Genomic DNA, 22,812 nt, shown 5'->3' on the forward strand with positions numbered 1-22,812 from the left:
CTTTTTCAGTATTTTTGTTAAAATTTCCATTAAAATGAAATTGTTTATTATGTACTTCAGTCAGTTTTTGCTTTACATATCTTGGGTTTATTTTATTAAGTAGTACCCACTTCATATTATTATAATCTTATGATGATAATGTCTTTTGGTGAATTGAACCCAATACTAGGTACTGAGCTTCTTCCTTATTAGGATTTTGTCTTATAGTCTGTATTTCTAATATAGCTATGCCAATTTTCTTTTGGTTAATGTTTGTCTAGTATATCTTATCCATTTACTTTCAACCTTTTGTGTGCTTACATTTAGGTATAGCTCTTATAAGTAGTATATAGCTGGACTTTGTTTTTAATCCATTCTACTCTGTTTTTAATGTGGGTTCAGACCAGTTGCCTTACGTAAAATTATTGATATTTTTGTTATTGCTGTCCTACCTTTTGATTCCACTGTGTGTAATTTTTTTCTGCTTCCTTGCCCTTCTAAAAGTAGGTTTTTTTTCCCATATTTTTCTTTCTGTTTACTTTCTCTTTGTTTGAAATTGCTCTGTTCTGTTTCTAGACTCCTTGTGTTTATTCTTGAGATGGTGCCTTGAATATAGTTTTTAAAAGATTAATTTTAAAGTAACTTTAAAAATTGACCTGCTATTTATATATAGTGAAATTCTTACCTCTTTAGTAAGAATTGGTGTCTAGTTCAGTGAATGTTGACAGACATGTAGTTGCATAACCAGCACCACAGTCAAAAACAGTTCCATCACTCTCCAAAATTCATTTATGCCTACTGAAGTCAATGCCTTCTTCTCTCAGCCCTTGACAACTACTTTTCCAGAATGTCATATATTGGAAAATACAGCATGTCGCCTTTTAAGTCTGGATTATTTGGTTTAGCATAACGTGTTTGAGGTTCATTCATGTTGTGTGTATAAAACCTGTGGCACATCCATATAATGGAATATTACTTAACAGTAGAAATGAAGGAAAATGTGCTTTTTTCAAATTTTATAGTTTTGAATTTTACCTTTAGGTTGATGGTTTGTTTTAATTTTTATGTATGGCACAAAGTTTATTCTTTTGCGTATACATATCTAGTTATTGTAGTATTATTTGTTGAAAAGATTATACTTTCTACAGGGAATTTTCCTTGCAACTTTGTCAAAATTAAGTTGTCCAAATATGTGTGGATCTACTGCTAAACACACTATTCTGTCCCATTGTTCTATGCTAATACCAAAATGTTAAATTGTAGCTCTGTGATCAGCTATGATACAGGGATTATGAGTTTCCAAACTTTGTTCATAGTTTTCAAAGTTGCATTGATACTTGTAGATGCTTTGCATTTTCATATACATTTTAGAATGAACTTATGATTTGTGCAATATATCCTGCTGGAATTTGTCAGGGGATTATGTTGAATATACAGATCAGTTTGCGGATAATCAATACCTTAATCTTGAGACTTAATATTGAGTCTTTCACTCCAGTATAGCTCTTCATTTACACAGATCTTTGCTTTAGTTTCTTATAAAGTTTTGCAGTTTTCAGGGTATAGATCTTGTAAATATTTTGCTAGATTTATATCTACTTACTTGATTTTTTATGCTATTGCAAATGGTACTGCTTTTTAAATTTTCAGTTATTCATTGTATAGAATTAAATACAATTGATTTTTAGTTGTATTGGCCTTGTCTCTTGTAAAGTTTGTAAATTTACTTTTTCTTGGAGCTTTTTACCAACTCTTGATCTGTGAACACAGAGTTTCATTTCTTCCTTTCTGATACATATTTTTAATTTCATTTTTCTTGCTTTATCACATTGGCTAGGACCTCTAGTACTGTATTGACTAGAAGTGACAATGGTGCATATCCTTACCTTGTTCTTGATTTTAGGGAGAATGCATTATCTTTCACCATTAATATTAACTGTAGGTTTCTGGTAGATATCCTTTCAGGATAAATAATCTTTCCTTCTGGCTGGGTGCAGTGGCTCATGCCTGTAATCCCAGCACTTTGGAAGGCCAACGTGGGTGGATCACAAGGTCAGGAGATTGAGACCATCCTGGGAAACACGATGAAACCCTGTCTCTACTAAATAGTAAATACAAAAATAAAAAAAAAAGTTAGCCAGACGTGCTGGCAGGCACCTGTAGTCCCAGCTACTCGGGAGACTGAGGCAGGAGGATGGCATGAACTCAGGAGGCAGAGCTTGCAGTGAGCCTAGATTGCGCCACTGCACTCCAGTCTGGGAGACAGAGCAAGACTCCATCTCATTAAAAAAAAAAAAAAAAAATTTCTTTCCTTTTACTGTCTTTATGGCTGTCCCTTCATTGTTAATATTTATAATTTGTGTCTTTTCATTCTGTCAAAGAGAAGTTTATCAATTTTATTGCCTCTTTTTTAGAGTGTGCCACCTTTTGAATTTGGCAGTTTTTAAAAAAAATTTTATTGATTTCTGCTCTTAGTTTCGCTTGCTTTGGGTTTCATTTGTCCTTACCATTGAATTTAGAACTTTTTGTTTCTAATGTCAGCATTTCAAGCTGTAAGTTTCCCTCTAAAAAATGATTTTTCCATGTCCTACAAATGTTGATAATGTCATGTTTTCATTTTAACTCAAAACATTTAATTATACTTTTATTTTTTGAGACCGGGTCTCAGTCTGTCATGCAGGCTAGAGTGCAGTGGTCTTATCATAGCTCACTGTAGCCTCTAACTCCTGCACCCAAGCAATCCTGTTCAGCCTCGTGAGTAGCTGAGACTATAGGTGCACACCACCATGCCCAGTTAAATACATTTTTTTTTTTGTAGAGATGGGGTCTCGCCATGTTGCCCAGGCTGGTCTTGAACTCTTGGTCTCATGGAGTTCTCCCACTTTGGCCTCCCAAAGCACTGGGATTACAGGTGTGAAACACCATGCCCAGACCAATTAAAACGTTAAAAAAATCTCCTTGTGACATCCTTTTTGGCTCATGGATTATTTAGAAGTGTGATGTTTAATGTCAGAATATTTGGGAACTTTCTGGGTATTTGTCTGTTGGTATCGAGTTTTATTTTGTTCGACCATGACTGTATGTTTTGTATGATTTTATTTCCTTTTTAATCTGTTACAGTTTGTTTTCTGGCCCAGAATATGGTCTCACTTGGTGAATGTTCATGTGCACTTGGAAAGAATGCTTATTTTCAGTTTGTGAGTGGAGTATTGTGTAAATAATAGGCCAAGTTGGTTGATAGTGTTCTGTTCTTCATCCTTACTAATTTTCTTGTGTGCTTTTTTCTGTCAATAACCATAGGAGTGTTTGAAGTCTCAATTACAATTCGTGTAACTCTTTGGAGATATTATTTTATTGTATTCTAGCTCCTGTAGTCACTGTTGACACTTGTCATTCTCCTGTTTATTCTTTTGATAGGATTGGGTCTTTCAACAAATCTCGTTGTTTTGTTTTTTGTTTTTTGTTTTCTTTTTTTGAGGTGGAGTCTCACTCTGTCGCCCAGGCTGGAGTGCAGTGATGCAATCTCGGCTTACTGCAAGCTCTGCCTCCTGGGTTCATACCACTCTCCTGCCTCAGCCTCCTGAGTAGCTGGGACTACAGGCGCCTGCCACCATGCCCGGCTAATTTTTTGTGTTTTTAGTAGAGATGGGGTTTCACTGTGTTAGCCAGGTTGGTTTCGATCTCCTGACCTCATGATCCGCCCACCTCAGCCTCCCAAAGTGCTGGGATTACAGGCGTGCGCCACCGCGCCCAGCCACAGCCCATCTCGTTTTAAAGTCTTCTGTTTGTCATTTTCTAGTTTGCACGATAATCTATTTTTAAATGAAATCCTTTCATAAACTTCTGTGTATATATTGTGCATCCTGTATCAGTTCATTTATTTAAAAAACTGGTTTTTGAAAATTTGCAGCCCTTCCTCTTCAGATACTGCCTTTTCTCACTTCTCTCTGTAATCTCTCTTTCTGGCTAGGAGTTAACTGTTTACTGTTTGCTGCAGGTGTTGATGCAGTGGTAAGGTGTGGAGGGAGAGGAAGTGCCCTATAGTCCTGTAATTGGGTCTGCTTTAGTGAGCCAGAGTTGACTATTTTCCTACTTGATGTCAAAGGCTAGAGAGGGCATTTGTCTTACTCTTGGTCTGTTAAGCTTTGGGAAAACTTAGATTCTGGTAAAATAGTTTCCTTTGAATATAGTACTTATTAAGGAGAACATTACTTTCTCCTGTCCCCTTTTGGAAGAATGAGATTTTTGTCCAGTCTTTATAGTGAGAGCCTGGTAAGACTCCTGGAAGTACAATTTAGGAAAGGGTGGGAATGCCCTAAGACTAGGCTGGAGTTTTTAACTCTCAAGCTAATCTACATGGAGCCTCCAGCAATTTGTCAGTTACAGTTTAAAGTGTTCTAGTTCTAGCTGTGGGCTTCTGCTGCCAGTAAGTTGTGATTCTCTGTATTTGCTTTTTTGTGTTTGGGACAGCAGTTTGTCCTATAACCTCAATTGTGAGGACAGGAATGACAGCTTTTAAAATCTTTATATGTTGGATCAGAACTTAAGTCTTGTTCTTCTTTCTAGAACTCCAATTTCATATCTTATTCTAACTTCCATATCTTTTACTGTCTTATGTTTTCTATCTTTGTGACTCTTAGTGATGCATTTTGGATAATGTTCTTTGAATCTGTTTTTCTTGATGACTGATTTTCTTTTCAGCTGTGTCTAATCTACTGCCTAACTCATTCATCAAGAGTACTTGGAGTTATAATTACATTCAGTAAAATATCCACATATGTAAAATCCAGCTTCACTAATTTTGACAAAGGTATACACCTTAATAGCCAGCACCTAAATCAAGATGTGGAGTATTTCCATCACCCTAGGAAGTTCCCTTTTCCCACTTGCAAGTCAGTTAGGAACTACCAACCAGACTTCCAAAGTATTCATACCATTTACCAGTAATTGAATTGAAGTAGAAGAGTTCAAGGTATTCTGCATTCTTTGTAACATTTGGTTGGTCATTAAAAAAATTTGTTTAGGCCAGACACAGTGGCTCATACCTGTAATCCCAGCTCTTTGGGAGGCCAAGGTGGGCGGATCAATTGAGGCCAGGAATTCAAGAGCAGCCTGGCCAACATGATGAAACCCTGTCTCTACTAAAAATACAAAAACTAGTGGCATGATGGTGGGCGCTTGTAGTCCCCAGCTGCCTGGGAGGCTGAGGCATGAGAATCCCTTGAACCTGGAAGCTGGAGGTTGCAGTGAGCCCAGATTGTGCCAGTGCACTCCAGCCTGGGCAACAGAGTGAGACTGTCTCAAAAAAATTTGTAGCTGTGCTGGTGGGTATGTGTTGCATTGAAGGTTTGGTTGATTTGTTATTAACAGAACCTTCAGTTTTGGAAGTTCTGTGGTTTTTATTCAAATTTGAATGCTAGACTGTTGTTGCTTGCTTGTCTTAATGAATACCTCCTTTATTTCTTAAGGGACTATAGTCTGTTACCAATAGTGTGTTCTTTGATATATGATAAATCTGTACTCTTGGTACTCACACGTTCCTAATTACTATTATAACAAAATTGTTTTCTTGTCACATGTCACTAACATATCTTGGTAACACATTTTCTTCTTACTTGAAATATATTTGTTTTTCCTATATGTGATATAAATATTCTAAGAAGACCCCTTCTTCTTTAAGATATCACTCATTCTTTCTCCTATAGGGCTGTCTTTGAGTTTGTCTGTGGTCTTAAAAGATAAATGCAGGTTTTCGAAGATTAACATAGAACCTATAGGATTACTTCAAGGTGCCAGGTTGTGATATTACTTCAGAACTAAGATTAATATATATGCTTTTATGTATATGTGTATATATGTTTTGGACAAGCCCAAATTTTAGAGTTTAAAGATTTTGAAGTTTTTCTTTATGACTGTTTTAAAGAGAATATTTATTTACACATGTATTTTTAAAATGTATATAATAGATTAAATACAGTAGAATTCAATTTAAGAAATTAGTATTTTATTTTGTAGTATACATTTCTGTCTTGCCTTGCAGTTATGTTTTATAGGTTTTATTTTTGTCTTCTGCTTTAGGCAATCCTTTATCACAGGATATTCTCAACTTATACCAGGACCCAGATGGAACCCGAAAGCTACTGAACTTCATGCTTGACAATCTCGCAGGTAACTGTTAGTGACAGAGCTGTAAAATAAATTCTACAGATATTATTAACCAGCTAATATATCATATGTTGCTCAAGAGCATCTGACTGTTTTTTATAATTGCTTGTGGGTTTGGAGTTCCTTCCATTATATATCCTATGTTAGTGAAACATTCTTCTTTTCGTATACTGAATGTTTCCTATTTACCAAGCAATACGTTAGATTAGTTGCATTATTTTGTTTAAGAACCTAGGACATAGGAACTTTAACTCACAGTTTAGAGATGTAAATTTTGTGATTCAGAGACTAATTTATTTATACATAGCTAATCAGTGCCAGAGCTGTGAATCTAAGATTATCTTGCTCTTAATCACAAAGATACACAGTTTATTAGTTGTTTGAATTTGGTGCAAATTACTTGGAACTCTCACATTTTACACATTTTTAATGAATGAAATGACTAGTTTGACCACACATTTGTGGAAATTTTGCAACCAGGTTTTAAATTAAGAACACCAGATTTATTTAAATACAATTTAAAGTCGTTGTATTCCAAATGGAAATTTTCTTCTGTAAGAAGACCAGGCTGCACGTGGTGGCTCACACCTGTAATCCCAGCACTTTGTGTGGCCAAGGAAGGCGGATCACCTGAGGTCAGGAGTTGGAGACCAACCTGGCTAACATGGTGAAACCATGGTGAAATGTCTCTACTAAAAATACAAAAATTAGCCAGGCGTGGTGGTGTGTACCTGTAACTCAAGCTACTCCTGAGGCTGAGACAGGAGAATCGCTTGAACCGGGGAAGCAGAGGCTGCAATGAGCTGAGATCACGCCACTGCACTCCAGCCTTGGTGACAGAGTGAGACTCTGTCTCAAAATATATATATATATTAAAAACAAAAAAAGAAGACTCTTAGGTATTTGATTTAAAACTGTTGTGTGTTTTTTTTGGTTTTTGTTTTTGTTTTTTTTTTTTTGCTTAAGCTCTGAAAATATGGGTAAAAGTATGGAGATACTACTGTATACAAATATTTTTCTTAGCATGATGTCTTTCTATAAAATACAGAATTCTGAAACAGCTAGAGAAATCGTAAGTTCCAGCATAGTGGCCACCATCATATGTTCGCTATATTCTTTTAAAATTCTCTTCATCATAAGACGCCCTTTTTCCCCACTCCTTCACATAAAGTAAGGTTTATAATATGGTAAAACTAAATATTATCTGAAAAGTTTATGGCTAAAAAGACTAAAAGTTGATCAGTACAAATGAGCAAATTTATTATAGAAGCCTTCTTAGTAAATAATTAGGAATATGTGACAATTTAAGCTGTATACATAGCATACGTATGCTGTTTCTAACTTACTTTAAAATTAAATATCTTGGCCGGGCGTGGTGGCTCACGTCTGTAATCCCAGCACTTTGGGAGGCCAAGGTGGGCGGATCACAAGGTCAGGAGATCGAGACCATCCTGCCTTACACGGTGAAACCCCATCTCTACTAAAAATACAAAAAAGCAGCCGGGTGTGGTGGTACGTGCCCGTAGTCCCAGCCAATCGGGAGGCTGAGGCAGGAGAATCGCTTGAACCTGGGAGGTGAAGGTTGCAGTGAGCCGAGATCGCGCCACTGCACTCCAGCCTGGGTGACAGAGCGAGACTCTGTCTCAAAAAAAAAAAAAAAAAAAAAAAACAAACAAAAAAAAAACACAACTCTTCTTTCTGTAGATGTAGCCAGTCAATCCAGCCATATGTGTGTGCTGTGTGTGTGTCATTTGTAAGGAGTTCTTGTATGTTTTAGATGTAAGCCTTTTGTTGGTAATATGTTGCAAATATCTGCTCCCATGCTATTATTAACTTTTTCATTCTCTTAATTTGTTTTTTGACATACAGAAAAATTTTAATGTACTCCCGTCCAATTTGTTGATATTTTCTGTAACGGTACTGCTTTTATCCTTTTTAAGAATTTTTTCATACCACAGGATCATGAATATATTCTCCTATGACATTATCTGGAAACCGTTTTTGGTTTTTTTTGTTTTTTTACTTCTAATGTTTAGAATTAGGTTTTATGACTTTTCCATATGTATTTTATATTAACTCTGAGCCTTTTATTGATTAGGTTGTCCTTTCACTATTGTTTTTTAATGTCATCTTTGTCATAAATCAGGTGTCAAGGTATGTGTAGGTCTGTTTCTGGATTCTTTATTCTCTTCCATGCATCTTTATAGCAATGTAACAGTGTTTAATTATGGACAGCTTTATAAAAAGTCTTGAGATCCAGTAGAGTGATCCAGTAGAGTAAGTCTTTCCCCTTGACCTATTGTGAAGAATCTTGGCTAGTTCTGGCCTCTGTGTTCTTTTATCTTGTATTTTAATTAAAATTTTTAGAATGAGGTTTTAAAATCTCTCCCCTCTCCAAAATGTAGAGATTTTATTTGGGATTATATTGAATCTATATAGATGGCTTTGGAAATAATTGATATGTTTACAACAGTGGATCCTTGTATTTGTTATGCTTTTTATAATTTCTCTCAATATTGAGTTTTAGGTTTCTGTGTAGTGGGCTTGCCCATACTGTATTACATTTATTCTAAATATTAACTTCTTAATTCTCTTAAAAATAATCATTTTAAAGATATGTCTTACTATCTTAATGGTTGTTACTGATTAATGGAATACAATTGAGTTTTGTATATTTTTTGGTATTTGATCATCTTCCTAAACAGTTACTAAATGCCTTGCTAAAGAACATATTCAGCCACTTTGCTAAATAGTTTTTAATGCTAATGCATTTTTATTTTAATGTATACAATTATGTCATTTGCAAGTAATGAGAGTTGTGTTACTCCATTTCTAATCCTTTTAATTTTCTTGCCAACCTACACTTATTGCACTAGTTAGCTAAAAGTGGTGATAATGGGCATCCTTGTCTAATTTCATAATTTTTGATTAAGTATCATATTCACTGTAGTTTTTATATAGATAAACATCAGATGAAGGAAGTTTTTTTCTATTCCTAATTTGCTAGGCAAGTTTTTTTTTTAAAAAAAATATGACTAGATTTTGAATTTTATCAAATGCTTTTCTTTATTAAGATGAGTAGATTATTTTTATTCTTTAATATGGTAATTATATTGATGGGTTTTTTTTTTGTATGTTATGCCACCTTTGGTATTCCTAGAATAAAGCCAACAAGGTTATGATAAATTATTATCCTTTTACACCTTAGATTCAGTTTGCTAATATTTTATTTAGTGTTTATTTATTTATTTATTTATTTATTTTTATGAGACAGAGTTACGCTCTGTCGCCCAGGCTGGAGTGCAGTTGGGCAATCTCAACTCACTGCAACCTCCACCTGCCAGGTTCAAGTGCTTCTCCTGCCTCAGCCTCCTGAGTAGCTGGGATTACAGGCACGCCACCACCACGCCTAGCTGACTTTTATATTTTTAGTAGAAACAGGGTTTCGTCATGTTGGCCAGGCTGGTCGAACTCCTGACCTTGAGCAGTCCACCTGCCTTGGCTTCCCAAAGTTTTCGGATTACAGGTGTGAGCCAGCATGCTCAGCCTATATAGGATTTTTTGCATCTGTGTTTATGCTTAAGATTGATCAGTACTTCTTTTCCTTCAATGTCCTTGTCAGCTTGTGATATTGAAGTTATACTGGCTTTGAAAATTTGTTTAAGTATTCCCTTATTTTCTGTTGTTTGGAAGAATTTGTTTAAGGTTGATTTTTTTTTTTTTCTTTCTGGGTTTTTTTTTTCTGGTAGGAAGTTTTAAATTACTGATTTAATTTCTTTAATAACTATAGTACTATTCTGATTTCCATTTCTCTTTCTATGAGTTTCTGAAAGTTGTGTTTTCTGGAAATTAGCCCATTTTATCTAAATCTTCAAATTTATGAGCCGTAAGTTGTTCAGAATATTTTATGATGTCTTAATATCCGTAGGTTGTGTAGTGATGTCTTTTTTGCATTTCGGATATTTATGCAAAGTCTTGCCCAGGCATTTATTAATATTTTCTTTGAAAAGAAGAACCAACTTTTAGCTTCATTGGTCTTCTTTATTGTATGTTTTTAATATTATTGATTTATTTATCTCTTCCTTTCTTCTGGTTTCATTTGCTATTCTTTTTCTAGCTTAAGGTACACATGCCTTAATTTCCAGTCTTTTTTTCCTCAAATATTTTTATATATTTATTTATGTATAAATATTCCTCTAAAGTGGCTTTTAGGTGTATCTCACAAGCTTTAGTTTGTATTATTTTCATTATCATTCAGTTCAGCATGTTTTCTAATAGCCTTTATTTCTTCCTTGGCCTGTGAGTCATTTAGAAACTTGTTTATTTTCAGAGTTCTTCTAGTTTTCTTTGTCTTAGGTTCCTAGCTTAATTCCATGGTGATTAGAGAACATATCCTGATTAATTTAAATTTTAACAATATGTTATTTATTACCTCTGCAGATGATTAATTTTTGTAATTAAGTACACACTTGAAAATAATGTCTCTTCTCATTAGATGCAGTATCCTATATATTAGTTTGTTTGTTAATTATATTGTTTGAATGTGTTAGATGTACTCAATGATTACTTTGGTTTTGTTCATTACCAATAAATCCATGTCAAAATGGTAGGTTTGTCTGTCTTCTTGTAGTTATTTCAGCTTTTCTATTACATATACTTAGGGTATATTTTCATGTGTTTTATATTCATGGTTATTCAACTTTCTGTCTTGCTGCACATTTACTTTACTGATTCCTTGTTCTTTCCTTTTTTGATGTTCCATTTCTATTTTCCTTGATATTTAGAATTTCCTTAGCTCACTGCAGCCTCCAACTCCTGGGCTGAAGTGATCCTTCTGTCTCAGCCTCCCAAGTAGCTAGGGACTACAGGCCCATGTCACCGTGTCTAGCTAATTTTTTAAAATTTTTGTAGAGATGGTATCTCACTGTGTTGGCCAAGTTGGTCTTGAACTCCTGGCCTCAAGTGATCCTCCCATCTCAGCCTTGCAAGGTGCTGGGATTATACGTGTAAGCCACTGCATCCCGCCCCCATTTAGCTATTTTTTGAGGGCAGGTCTGCTAGCAACAGAAGTGTTTTCCTTCGTCTGTTAACATCTTTATTTCCCCTTGATTTCTGAAGGATACTTTTTCTGGATACAGAATTTCCAGTTGACAGTTCTTTTCTTTCAGTCCTTGAAAAATATTGTACCACTTCCTTAGGCTTTCATGGTTTCTTAAAAGAAATCTAGTGTCATTTGTGTTGGTGTCCTATAGGTAATACGCTATTTCTATATGATGTTTTTAAGGTTCTTTCTTTAGTTTTCAGAAGTTTAGTTATGATCTGTCTTGGCATGGATTTCTTTGGGCTCTTCATATTTGAAGTTTGCTCACCTTCTTAAATTTGTTAGGTGTAAGTATTTCACATAAATTTGGAAATTTTCACCTGTTCTCTCTGAGAATACTTTTTTAGCTTCACATCCTTTCTCCTGTCCTTCTGTAACTCTGGTAATACAAATCTAGATTTTTAAAAAATTATGGTTCCACAGGTTTTTTCAGGCCCTGTTCATTTGTTTCAGTCAGTTTTCTTTTTGTTTTTCAGACTAAGTTGTCCTGATTCATTCTCAAGTTCACTGATTTTTATCTTTTGGCATCTGTTATTGTGCCTTTCCAATGAGTTTTAAAATTTTGGTTATTGTATTTTTCAGTTGGATTATATCTATTTGATACTTTTAAAATAATAATTTCTCTGTATTTGCTGAATTTTTCTATTCTTTTCAAGAATATTTGTAATTACTTGTTCAAGCAGTTTTATGATGGCTCTTCTAAAATATGTCAGGTAATTTCAACATCCGATTGAGCTCAGTGTTGGTGTCTGTTGGTCTTTTAACACTTAAGTTGTGATTTTCCTGGTTCTTGGTGTGACCAGTGATTTTTATTTGTACCCTGAACATTTTGGATATTATGTTAGGAGACTTCTGATGCTTTTTAAATCTCTGATTTCAGCAGGCAGTTACCCTGTTTAGGTTTAGCATGTAGATTTGGTTGTCTCTTCAGGTTCAGCTGACACCTGCACTGCCGGCAGATCAGGCCTAGTGCTGCCAGTCAATGTTAGGTGTGGGGAGGAAGGATGGCTCTCTTGAGCTCTGTTGAAGATTGAGTCACCAATATATTTATTTATTTTATGTGATAGTAGCCCATATAACTCTTTATTTCTTTGTTTTGTCATATCATTGGCCATGTAGTTTCATCTTAAAAAAAAACTGATTTTAAATGCTTGTCTCATATGAATATATTATCCTTTTGTAAAAAAAGTTAAAATTCCTGTTATGATTAAAATTTCTTTTAATCATTACTTTTAATCACAGTCCCTTCCATGCAGGTAATCACACTTGTAAGTTGGGTGTATATCCTTTTACTTTCTGGTGAGCATTTACATACAAAAATTATACCAGCAGAAATTTTATACTATTACTTTTAGTGTGTGGTTTAAACATTTTTAAATAAAATATATCACATTTTATTATTCTGTTTTTTTTTCCTACTTCTTTTTACTCAACAGTATTCCATGGGTATGTTTCCACTTGAACACATATTTATCTTTTTTCTTTTTAAACTATAGCATAGTCTTTCTTAAAATGGATATTATTTAGCCATTTACTATTGCTTTTGTTAATATAAACAATGGTGTAATGGATATCTTTTTGAATGCTGCTTAAAGAAGATAGGGCTGATCCCAGGACATAGAATTTTGCTCTGTCATAGGGACATGGATGTTTTAAAATTTAAAAGATGCCAGTTTATTCTCAAGATAGCTGTACTAATTTATATTCCTACCAGCTGTACATGCTGTTTGTCGCCATCACCAGTCCTGGATGTTATTGCACTTAAAAATTTTGCATGAACTTGGGTAACAAATATGCTATCTCATCTTTTTAATTTTCCTGGTTAGTAGTGAGATAGAGTATTCGCTCATATTATGTTTTTGGCTCTTTGGATATTGCTGATTACTGTGCATTATACTTAAACTGCTACATTGTCATACACTAGTTAAGATTTGGAAGCACTAGAATGTTGATATTATATTACCTGTTTTATTCTAGAAGTTTCTGGATTTCTGAATTTTTAAGCAAGCCAACTTAGGTAGATTTTGCTGATAAGGATCCCAATAGCTAGAAATTTTTTTGTTTACTTTTTCTGTTTCTATATTAGATTTTTCATTTTTGAGACACTTGCCGTGATTCTATGGCACTCACATAGCCAGAAGATTGTTTTCTGGGATTCAGTATGTTGAACAAGCTGGATGATTTGTCTATTACCTTATAACCTTCTTTTCTTTCCTGGGAAGATATGGAATATATGAAATGGTGTTCATTCTACTCTGTGAAGAGTATGGCTGCTAAAACACAGTACTATATAGGTAGACTTTCAGAACACCAAAACTGTTAGTAAAGTGACAGTGTTAAATATCTGGGCTACCTTGGTTTTGACCAAAGTGGCTAGATAAAGATGGAGAGTTTTTTGTTTTAAAGCAATACATTTCTCAGCCATTACTACCATGGGCAAATCTGCAAACTTGAATCAAGTTGTCCTGTAATTTCAAAGATTTTGAAAGGAAAAGAAAAGGGGGTAGTTAAATCTTAACTCATCTGGTAGTTAGGTAGCATTTGGTTCCATAGTATTGATAACCATATCTGAGCAATTAGTGTTTAACAAGTGCCTTCCTTTTTTCTGCATAATGTAGTTCTATCCTTATCTCTTGTTTTGTGTTGACATTATAAAAGAGAGAGAGTATAATCAGGAAATGAAGGCCGCACTAGAAAATTCACTAACTTTAATACATTCATAGGTACTTTTTTCTATTTTAAAGATGTTTGACTCTTTTAATTCATCAGGGTTGGAATTTCAGATGGCTTTGATTTCCCACAAGGCTAAGTCAATACACTTTACATATATAATTAAAGACCTAAGATTTTACGTAGGGTTTTAAATAGGCACTTTTCGTAAATACCATGTAAGTAAAAATGCCATTAATGAGTTTCCTAATGTTATTTTCTTGTATTAGTTCTGTGTTCTCTGCATAGCTTTTCTTAAATTTCCTTTGGCTACTAAATCTTCATTAAATTTCAGCATTAGATTAAGCCAGTTTGCAGGCCGTTACAGCAGAATGGAAAACAGAGGTGGTTTTGACATTATAAACACGTCAGAATTCAGAAACACATGAAATTAACCTATATTTACAAAAATTTTTTTTCCAGTTCATCCAGAGCAGCTTCCTCCGAGGCCATGGATTACATTAAAAGAACGAGACCAAATTCTGCCATCAGGTAAATAGTTTTTCTCATTCTTCCTTTTTTCCCAGAAATACTTAAAATGTTATTTGGGCTTCATGATATGTAATAAATAAGACTTCATTTTTACCTCTCATGGGTAGATGCGTTTAAAAATACTGATGAATAAACTTTTAAAAAGTCCACATTAAGATAGACTTGTCAATAAGTGTCTTATATGTTTCACAGTAATGCAGCCCTTGGTTTTAAAATTATTTCTATAATACAGCTTTCCAAATGGCATCTTCACAGAGAGTATTGGGTGATGTAAGAAAAATGAATAACAGTGGTTTTTCTTGTGAAAAATTTTAAACTACTGAGAAGTACTTGATCTTTCTTGAGAGGTAGATAACATTTATGAAAGAATAACGTAGACTGGGCATATATTTACTGTATTGGCAACAAAGTATAATACCAGCCCAGGGGTGTAGAAATAATACATGGTATTTGAGCAATATAGGTATATAATCTAGCATTTCTAGAACTGAAGTAATGTAGAAAACATAAGCATTTATCTTTTTGCAGGGACCAATAATGGTTTGACGTTTATAAATTCTTCTTCATATTTGGTATTTTAGGCTTGGGAATTCTACTTAAAATAAGTTATGAATTACTGTTTTTCCAAATGTCTTTTTTTTTTTAATCACAAAAGTAATAATTTTCATGATATCTAATTTCATTTTAAAATTAAATGAAAATTGCAAGCGTTTCAGTATGAAGATTAAACCAGTTACAGAATAGTACTACATTAATAAATTTTGACTGGGCACTGTGGCTCATGCCTGTAATCCCAGCACAATGGGAGGCCAAGGCGGGCAGATCACTTGAGGCCAGGAGTTCAAGATTAGTTTGGCCAACATGGTGAAACCCTGTCTCTACTAAAAACACAAAAATTAGCCAGGTCGTGGTAGCGCACTCCTGTAATCCCAGTTTCTCAGGAGGCTGAGGCATGAGAATCGCTTGAACCTGGGATGCTGAGTTTACATACAGTGAGCCAAGATTGTGCCATCGCACTCTAGCCTAGGAGACAGAGCAAGACCCTGTCTCAAAAAAACAAGATAATTAATTGTTAAAGGGTAAATCACAATTAGACTTTATATATTTTTTGAGCAATATAAAGGCCTTTTGTTGGTGAGTTTTGGGCTTTTTTAAGTTAAGAGAATTCAGAACAAGTCTTTAAGTATTTGGAAATGTGGGATATATAGCCTCTTCATGGTTCTATTTGCATTTTAATAACACTACAAAATATTATAATATGCAGTACATTTTTGTGTCTTTCAGAGGTAATAATTTTAAAACCACCACACTCTAGAGCTGCAATATCAGCTTGTTTTAAGAGGCACTGTGTCAATGTTATGAATAACATTTTTACTATAAGGTTGCATATTGGTGGTTTAAGTGAAAGGAGTACCTAATGTTTTCTACAAAACTTAAAGCTAGATAGATTTATTTTATAGTTGGCCTTTCCTGGTGTATAATTAATTATTCCCTTCTGATGTTAAAAACACCATTTTCTAATTCTTTTGAATATGAGTGAACATAATCTTGAAGAAAAGATTTTCTAATATTGCATAGCTACATTTCCATTAAGAAAAGGAACAATAGAAACAAATTTTCATTAATTGCTGAATTCTCAAAGTAATCTGTTCTTGAGTTTTCTTCATTGAAAAACTAGTGTGGACTTTTGAGGTATGGTGCTTCCCTGAGTAGGAGCTGAGTGCTAAAAAAAAGTTACTGTTAAAAATGCATTTTACTTCTGATGCATAGAGGGATGTATATAATACCTTGTGGTGACCAAGGGTGATTTATTGCTAAAATAATAATAATAATAATAATAATGATAAACTATATGGGAATCAAGCCTAGATAATGAAAAAGGTCCCAAATAGAAACAGAGTATGAGAGATGAGTGATAATAACACTTAGGTAGTTTTTACTTCTGTTTAAAAATTGCTGGTTCATTCTCAGGCACTGGCAGGGATATAAAGAGTTTTGGCTATATTATAAAAATTGCAATCTCTGATCTTTTTAATGAAATCTTATTTTACAAAGTCTTAGGAAAAAACTGAATGAAGCAAATGGCAGTCTACCTCTTTCACCTTACTTCCAAATGACATTTCAAATCCTGAGAAGCATAGTAAGGTAAATTCAGGGTGCTTACTTCACAGTGTAGTGGTTTGGAAATGATGCTGGGTCATTTCCAAGATAAATACTCAGAAAATACAAGTCAACTCAAATTGAAATTTTGCTCCCAGTATACAAAATGGTCACCAGTCAGACCCTCAGGGGACTGAACTGAGTTTCTCTTAATACTTTTTCCATCATCTGAAACAGAACCAACTTCAATCAAGTGTCACTTCACTTTGAATTCCTCATGTCTTATTTAAATAAGTGATTCTCAGCCATGTCTGTTCATTATAATCACCTGGGATGCTGGGATGCTTTTTAAAAATACGAATAGCTAGACTCTTAATATTCCAACTTAATTAGTCTGGAGTCAGATCCTTACTTCAGCATTTTTCTTTTAAAGATCTACAAAGTGATTCTACTAGGCAGCCAAGATGGAGAATTACTGATAAAAATCAGGGCTTTTGAGACTTTAACATGCAATTGCATATGAATTACCTGAGGATTTTGTTGAACTGCACATCCTGTCCAAAAGAGGTGTTTATGGGACCACAGATGCTGTATTTCTAAATTCCCAGGTGATTGATTACTGATGCTGCTGGTCTTCACAGCACACTTAGCAAGTATGCACACAGTAGCAAGGATGCAAACCATCTTCTCCTATTAGTTTGCTCACAGTCTTTTTATAGTTAAAGGACATTTAAAAATGAGCATTTTATTTCAGAAACGCACCTTTGATTGACAAAAAGGATTCTCTTACAACTAAATTTTGTTAGTCCATACTCTTCTGCCTCAAAGTAATGATAGCAGTAGGAGGCCCCAAAAAAATGCTAACTATAGATATTTTGTTAATAAGAAGTAATGAGATTAGAGCTCTTTAATTAAAATGCAACTACAGTTTAATTTTGTCCCACTCATTTAAAGAAGCTTTCTTCAGCACGTTATAAGCAAAAAATTAGCAGATTTAAAATTTTAAATTTTTATTAAATTTCCTCAAAACTCTCAAATATGAGCTGTTAGTCTAATACTAGATTTAGTAAAGTAAATTTTGTATGATGGACTCCAGTGATGTTTTAGCAGATTAGCAATCTTAATCTTGCCTAGGCATTTTACAATGATGATATGTGGCGTATGTGTGTGTGCTGTGTGCTTGTGCAGGTGTACACATGATATTGCTTTAGAAAAAGTTGCCTAATTTTCTCCCGTTTGTCTGTTGTTTTTTCTCCCACTTCTTAGCATCATTCACGGTTATGTGTTACAATGTGTTATGTGATAAATACGCTACCCGGCAGCTATATGGCTATTGCCCATCCTGGGCATTAAACTGGGAATACAGGAAAAAGGGAATTATGGAAGAAATTGTTAACTGTGACGCAGATATCATTAGTCTTCAGGTAACACCATAGAAATTAAACTGTCTTTAACTTAAAAGGTGAACTTAAACATAAGAGAAGATCTGACCACTGGGAGAGATCCTGTGTTTAGAGCCAAAGCTCAAAAAGAATTGTTTTCTCTCCTCCTCTTAAAAAAAATGGACAATTTAAATAAGCATTTAAGACATTTCCATAGTGAAACTATTTTACTGACTGAATACAACCATCTACTTACATTTATTTACTATTCACTTAAGTGGAAATAATCTTACCCATTATTCATGTTAATATTCACCTCATGATCATTGGTATTGCTGAAAGAGAAAACCACAGAAGATTGCCAGTGTTTTAGGAATATAAATTTAACTTATATTGGGGTCTGTTTAAAAAAAAAAAAAGCTTGCCCACAGTTATTCCTTAAACAGACATATTTTAAAATATTATACTATAAATCATGCGTTATTTGCCTTACCTTACTTTATAAACCATCTCTGAAATTTAGATTCTTCTGTTTTATAGCACTTTATTAATTGAACTTTACTGAAGAAGCAGAATCTTTTCATGAAATGTGTTTTATTGCTTCAAAATTTAGCTAATGATTAGCCAAAAAGATGTTTGAATATTTTTTAGTAACTTTTTTCTTAGCAACTTTCAAAACATGTTAAGTGCTTAAAGGTTTAAAAATTTTTAATTGACAAATAATTGTATATGTTTATGGGGTACACTGTGATGTTTTGATACATATATTTTTTTAAAATGATCAAATGAGGCTAATTAACATGTTCATCAACTCAAAAACTTACTATTTCTTAAAGGTGTTTAAAAATGTGTTACAGGCCAGGCGTGGTGGCTCACGCCTATAATCCCAGCACTTTGGGAGGCCAATGCAGGTGGATCACTTGAGGTCAGGAGTTTGAGACCAGCCTGGCCAACGTGGTGAAACCCCATATCTACTAAAAATGCAAAAATTAGCCAGGCGAGGTGGCGTGCACCTGTAATCCCAACTACTTGGGAGGCTGAGGCATGAGAATCACTTGAACCCAGGAGGCAGAGGTTGCAGTGAGCAGAGATCACACCACTGCACTCCAGTCTGGACGGCAGAGCGAGACTCTGTCTCAAAAAGAAAAAAAAAGTGTGTTATAATTTCACACATTCTTTTCATTATAGCCTGAGAGGGAAAATTATTTAAAAATTTTTTATGTAACAGAGTAGCTTGATAATTTATTTTTATGTTGCTTGGGAAAATATAAAAATCTTTTAAAATTAAAATAAAATTTCTTCTAAACCCTGAGACTAACAGAGAATTGGGGAGAGGAGGAGGTAAACAAAATTGGCTATTTTAGTTTCTTGTCTACCTCTTGGTTTAGTATTTGTAGTGATAACAGCCTCAAACCCTCTTAAATGTAGCAGTTTGAAGGATAAAACATCATAATTCAAGAAAATTGTCTTATAAAAGTGATGCTATAATACTATACTGTATTAAAAAGAGATCATTCTAGAGAAGTTGGAAATTTTGAAAAAATGCACAGCATGATGGAGGGAAATACCTAATTTCATGTCATAAGATAGTTGTTGTGTTAAAACTTCTGGAGTATTTTTCTTCTACACATTAAATAAAATATATTTACAGATACATTTTGTTTCTTATTTATTGTACTTAATAGATTTTCCATGTTACTAAAATTCTTCAAAACTAATTAATTATATGAACGTATATTGATTAAGCTTTTCCCCTACCATTGTACATTTAGTTGTTTATGGGTTTTTGCTGTCGTAAACTCATGCTGTTAGCAACATCTGCATACATAAATTATCTTCATATTTCTTTCATTTAGAAAGACCTGTTAAAATATTTTGTGAGTCAAAGAATAAAATAGGCTAATAATTATCAAATTAATAGAGGCCATTGGATGATTGTGATTTTAGGTACTTAAAAATTTCTTAAAGTAGAATTTTTTGTGAATAGATTTTATGTTTCTCACTCTTGGGTATCATTTCTTTCCACCATAGTTCAGAAGGATAAGCAATTTTTTAAATTACCTTTTTATATATAAAATATACTATTCCCTATCACAGAATCTATCATATACCCAACTTGCTTTGTTTAGTTGCCAGTCTTGAGGAAGTAAAGTATAATGGAATGAACTGTAAATTGGGCATCAAGAGACCTTGGGATGTAGTCCTACTCCTGTTACTATCTGTGTGAGCATGAGAAAATCATGTCACCTTTCTGGTTCTTTCATGTTTAAAAAGCTACCATTGTCAAGTAGCAGCTGCTAGCAATCAGGTAAGATAGTAAGATAATATTTGCTATGTGAATTATTTTTATTAAGTTACATCTTATAATGCTGAACATTTTTATATCTTAATCAGCATTTTCCCTCTGTCATATAGATGATAACTTTTCTTTCATCTCAGGAAGTGGAAACAGAGCAATACTTCACTCTCTTTCTGCCAGCATTGAAGGAGCGTGGATATGATGGATTTTTTTCTCCAAAGTCACGTGCCAAAATCATGTCTGAGCAGGAGAGAAAGCATGTAGATGGTTGTGCAATATTCTTCAAAACAGAAAAGTAAGTTAAGGAAACAAAGCACAATGGTGTACTTTTATTTATTTAAATTCTTACACTTTAAAATTGTCTTTAGTTTGGCCCTGTAAAATAAACAGAAAGCTAGAAAAAAGTATTACACAACTTAAAAGTGTTGTTAATGTTTCATTTCTCAGGCTGTATATTTGGAATAAGGATATTTATTGTATTACTTCTTATGCTTTTATTATCAAATAACACTAAACATTTTAAGAGATACAGACTCAAATGGTCTCATATTTCAGAACATATTTTCGTGAAGTAAAATATTAGTTTTTTTGTAAAAAAAAGAAAGTGGTACCTTTTAAGGTTAGCCCTAAGTGGTCTGGGATTCTTTTCTGTGATTTTTTTAATAGTTGATTTTTGAGAATCATTCATTTTACCAATCTTTTATCTTTTACAATTAACATTTCATACAATTGTTTAATCATTTATTCACTAAATGTGTACTGAACATTTGCTTTGTGATAAGTCCTGTGCTAGGCACAACAGACACAAAGATAGTCAAGACATAGTTCCTAATCTCACTGAAAGCTCAAATCCGGTAGGGAAAGCTAGGCATGTAAGACAATTACAATATCATATGGTGTATATATAAGATAGAGATATGCATGGATAGATAAGAGAGGCAGGCACAGAGCATATGGAGGTAGAGAGTTAAAAGGGTTGACTGAGTCAGGGCAATTGAAAATGAAACGTGACATCTGATAGAGGTTGAATCCCATGGTTAATAATTTGGATTTGATACGTTAGGGAATCATCTACTTACAGGATAAGCATATACATGCTTACAGCTATTTTCCAGTATTTCCCCGTTTTACATCTATTTTATCAAAGCCAATCTATTTTTATTGATTCAGGCACATTATCAGCATGACATGCTATTTTAAGTAAACAAACTCAGTGAATTTGAAAGATATTTGGTTCACTTCCCATTATCTATGCCTACTTTCCTGTCTTTTCCATGAATTTGTAGTAGAGATATTCTTATTTTGGTTAATGATTAGTAAAAAACCTTGTAGTATTTGAGGTCAGAATATACTAAATTCTTCTAATGGTTTGGTAATTTTTTATGCATTTTAGAATAATTCTATTACGTATCTTAACTATGGGAATATATTCTGAGAAATGCATCATTAGCTGATTTTTTTGTTGTGGGAACATCGTAGAGTGTACTTACACAAACCTAGATGGTACAGCCTACTTTACACCTAGGCTATAAGGTATAGCCTGTTGTTCCCAGGCTAGAAACCTGTACAGCATGTTACTGTAGTAAATAGACAATTGTAAAACAATGACATTTGAGTCTAAACATATCTAGACATAAAAAAGGTAATGTGCTGTGATGTTAAGACAGCTACAGCATCACTAGGTAATAGGAATTTTTCAGCTCCATTATAGTCTTATGGGACTACCGTTGGCATGTAGTCCCTCGCAGACTGAAATCTTGTTATATGTTATATGACCATACTTCAGAGTGTTTGCCATCTGTCAGACCTTTTCTAATTGTTTATATTAATTGTCTTGTTCAAATTTTAAAGCAGCCCTTATAGGCAGCTATACAACTATTTCCTTGTTTTTATAGATGAGGAGACCGAGGTACAAACAAGTTCAATAACTTGCTCAAGTTACACAGTAGTCTGATTTCATAGTCCATACTTACAACTATTGTAATCTTGAGGCTTCTTGTTTGAGCTTTTGATATCAGTAATATCTCTTATAAGATTAACTCATTTAGAAAAATTGCCCTGAATTTGACATTTGTTTTTGTTTTTTAGACAGGGTCTCAGGGTCTTACTTTGTCACCCAGGCTGGAGTGCAGTGGCAGTCATGGCTCACTGCAGCCTCAACCTCCCCAAGCTCGGGTGATTCTGTCACCTCAGCACCCTGAGTAGCTCAGACTACATGTGCATGCCACCACGGCTGACTAATTTTTGTATTTTTTGTAGCGATGGGGTCTTGCTGTGTTGCCCTAGGCTGGTCTTGAACTGCTGGGCCCAAGCAATCCACCTGCCTCAGCCTCCTACAGTGCTGGGATTACAGGCGTAAGCCACCGTGCTTGACAGTATTTGTTACCTATGTTCATACACAAATTTCCTTGAAACACCGTAACTTAAAAAAAATGCACCAGTAAACTTGAGACATCTAACATCAGGCTATTTTTCTATTTGCTATAGTTTCTTTCAAGATAATATGGAAGGTTTTTCTTGTTATTCTCACAGTTTTGAGAGGAAAAATCTAAAATTCCTTAACAATTTACTAGAGGTAGTTAAGG

General features: G+C 34.1%; 1 protein-coding gene across 17 annotated transcripts in view; it reads left to right on the plus strand.

The window, feature by feature from the left end:
* Positions 1-22,812, plus strand: part of CNOT6L (CCR4-NOT transcription complex subunit 6 like) — a 103,429-nt gene that overhangs the window by 55,032 nt on the left and 25,585 nt on the right. For 16 of the 17 annotated variants that reach the window (XM_015138446.3, XM_078001589.1, XM_078001582.1 and 13 more), the window contains 4 exon segments: positions 6,058-6,147; positions 14,378-14,446; positions 17,813-17,970; positions 20,368-20,522. In XM_015138446.3, the coding sequence (XP_014993932.1) occupies positions 6,058-6,147; positions 14,378-14,446; positions 17,813-17,970; positions 20,368-20,522 (472 nt within the window). 17 annotated transcript variants of the gene reach the window in all.

The sequence above is a fragment of the Macaca mulatta genome, chromosome 5, assembly GCF_049350105.2.
Source record: "Macaca mulatta isolate MMU2019108-1 chromosome 5, T2T-MMU8v2.0, whole genome shotgun sequence".
Classification (NCBI taxonomy): domain Eukaryota; kingdom Metazoa; phylum Chordata; class Mammalia; order Primates; family Cercopithecidae; genus Macaca; species Macaca mulatta.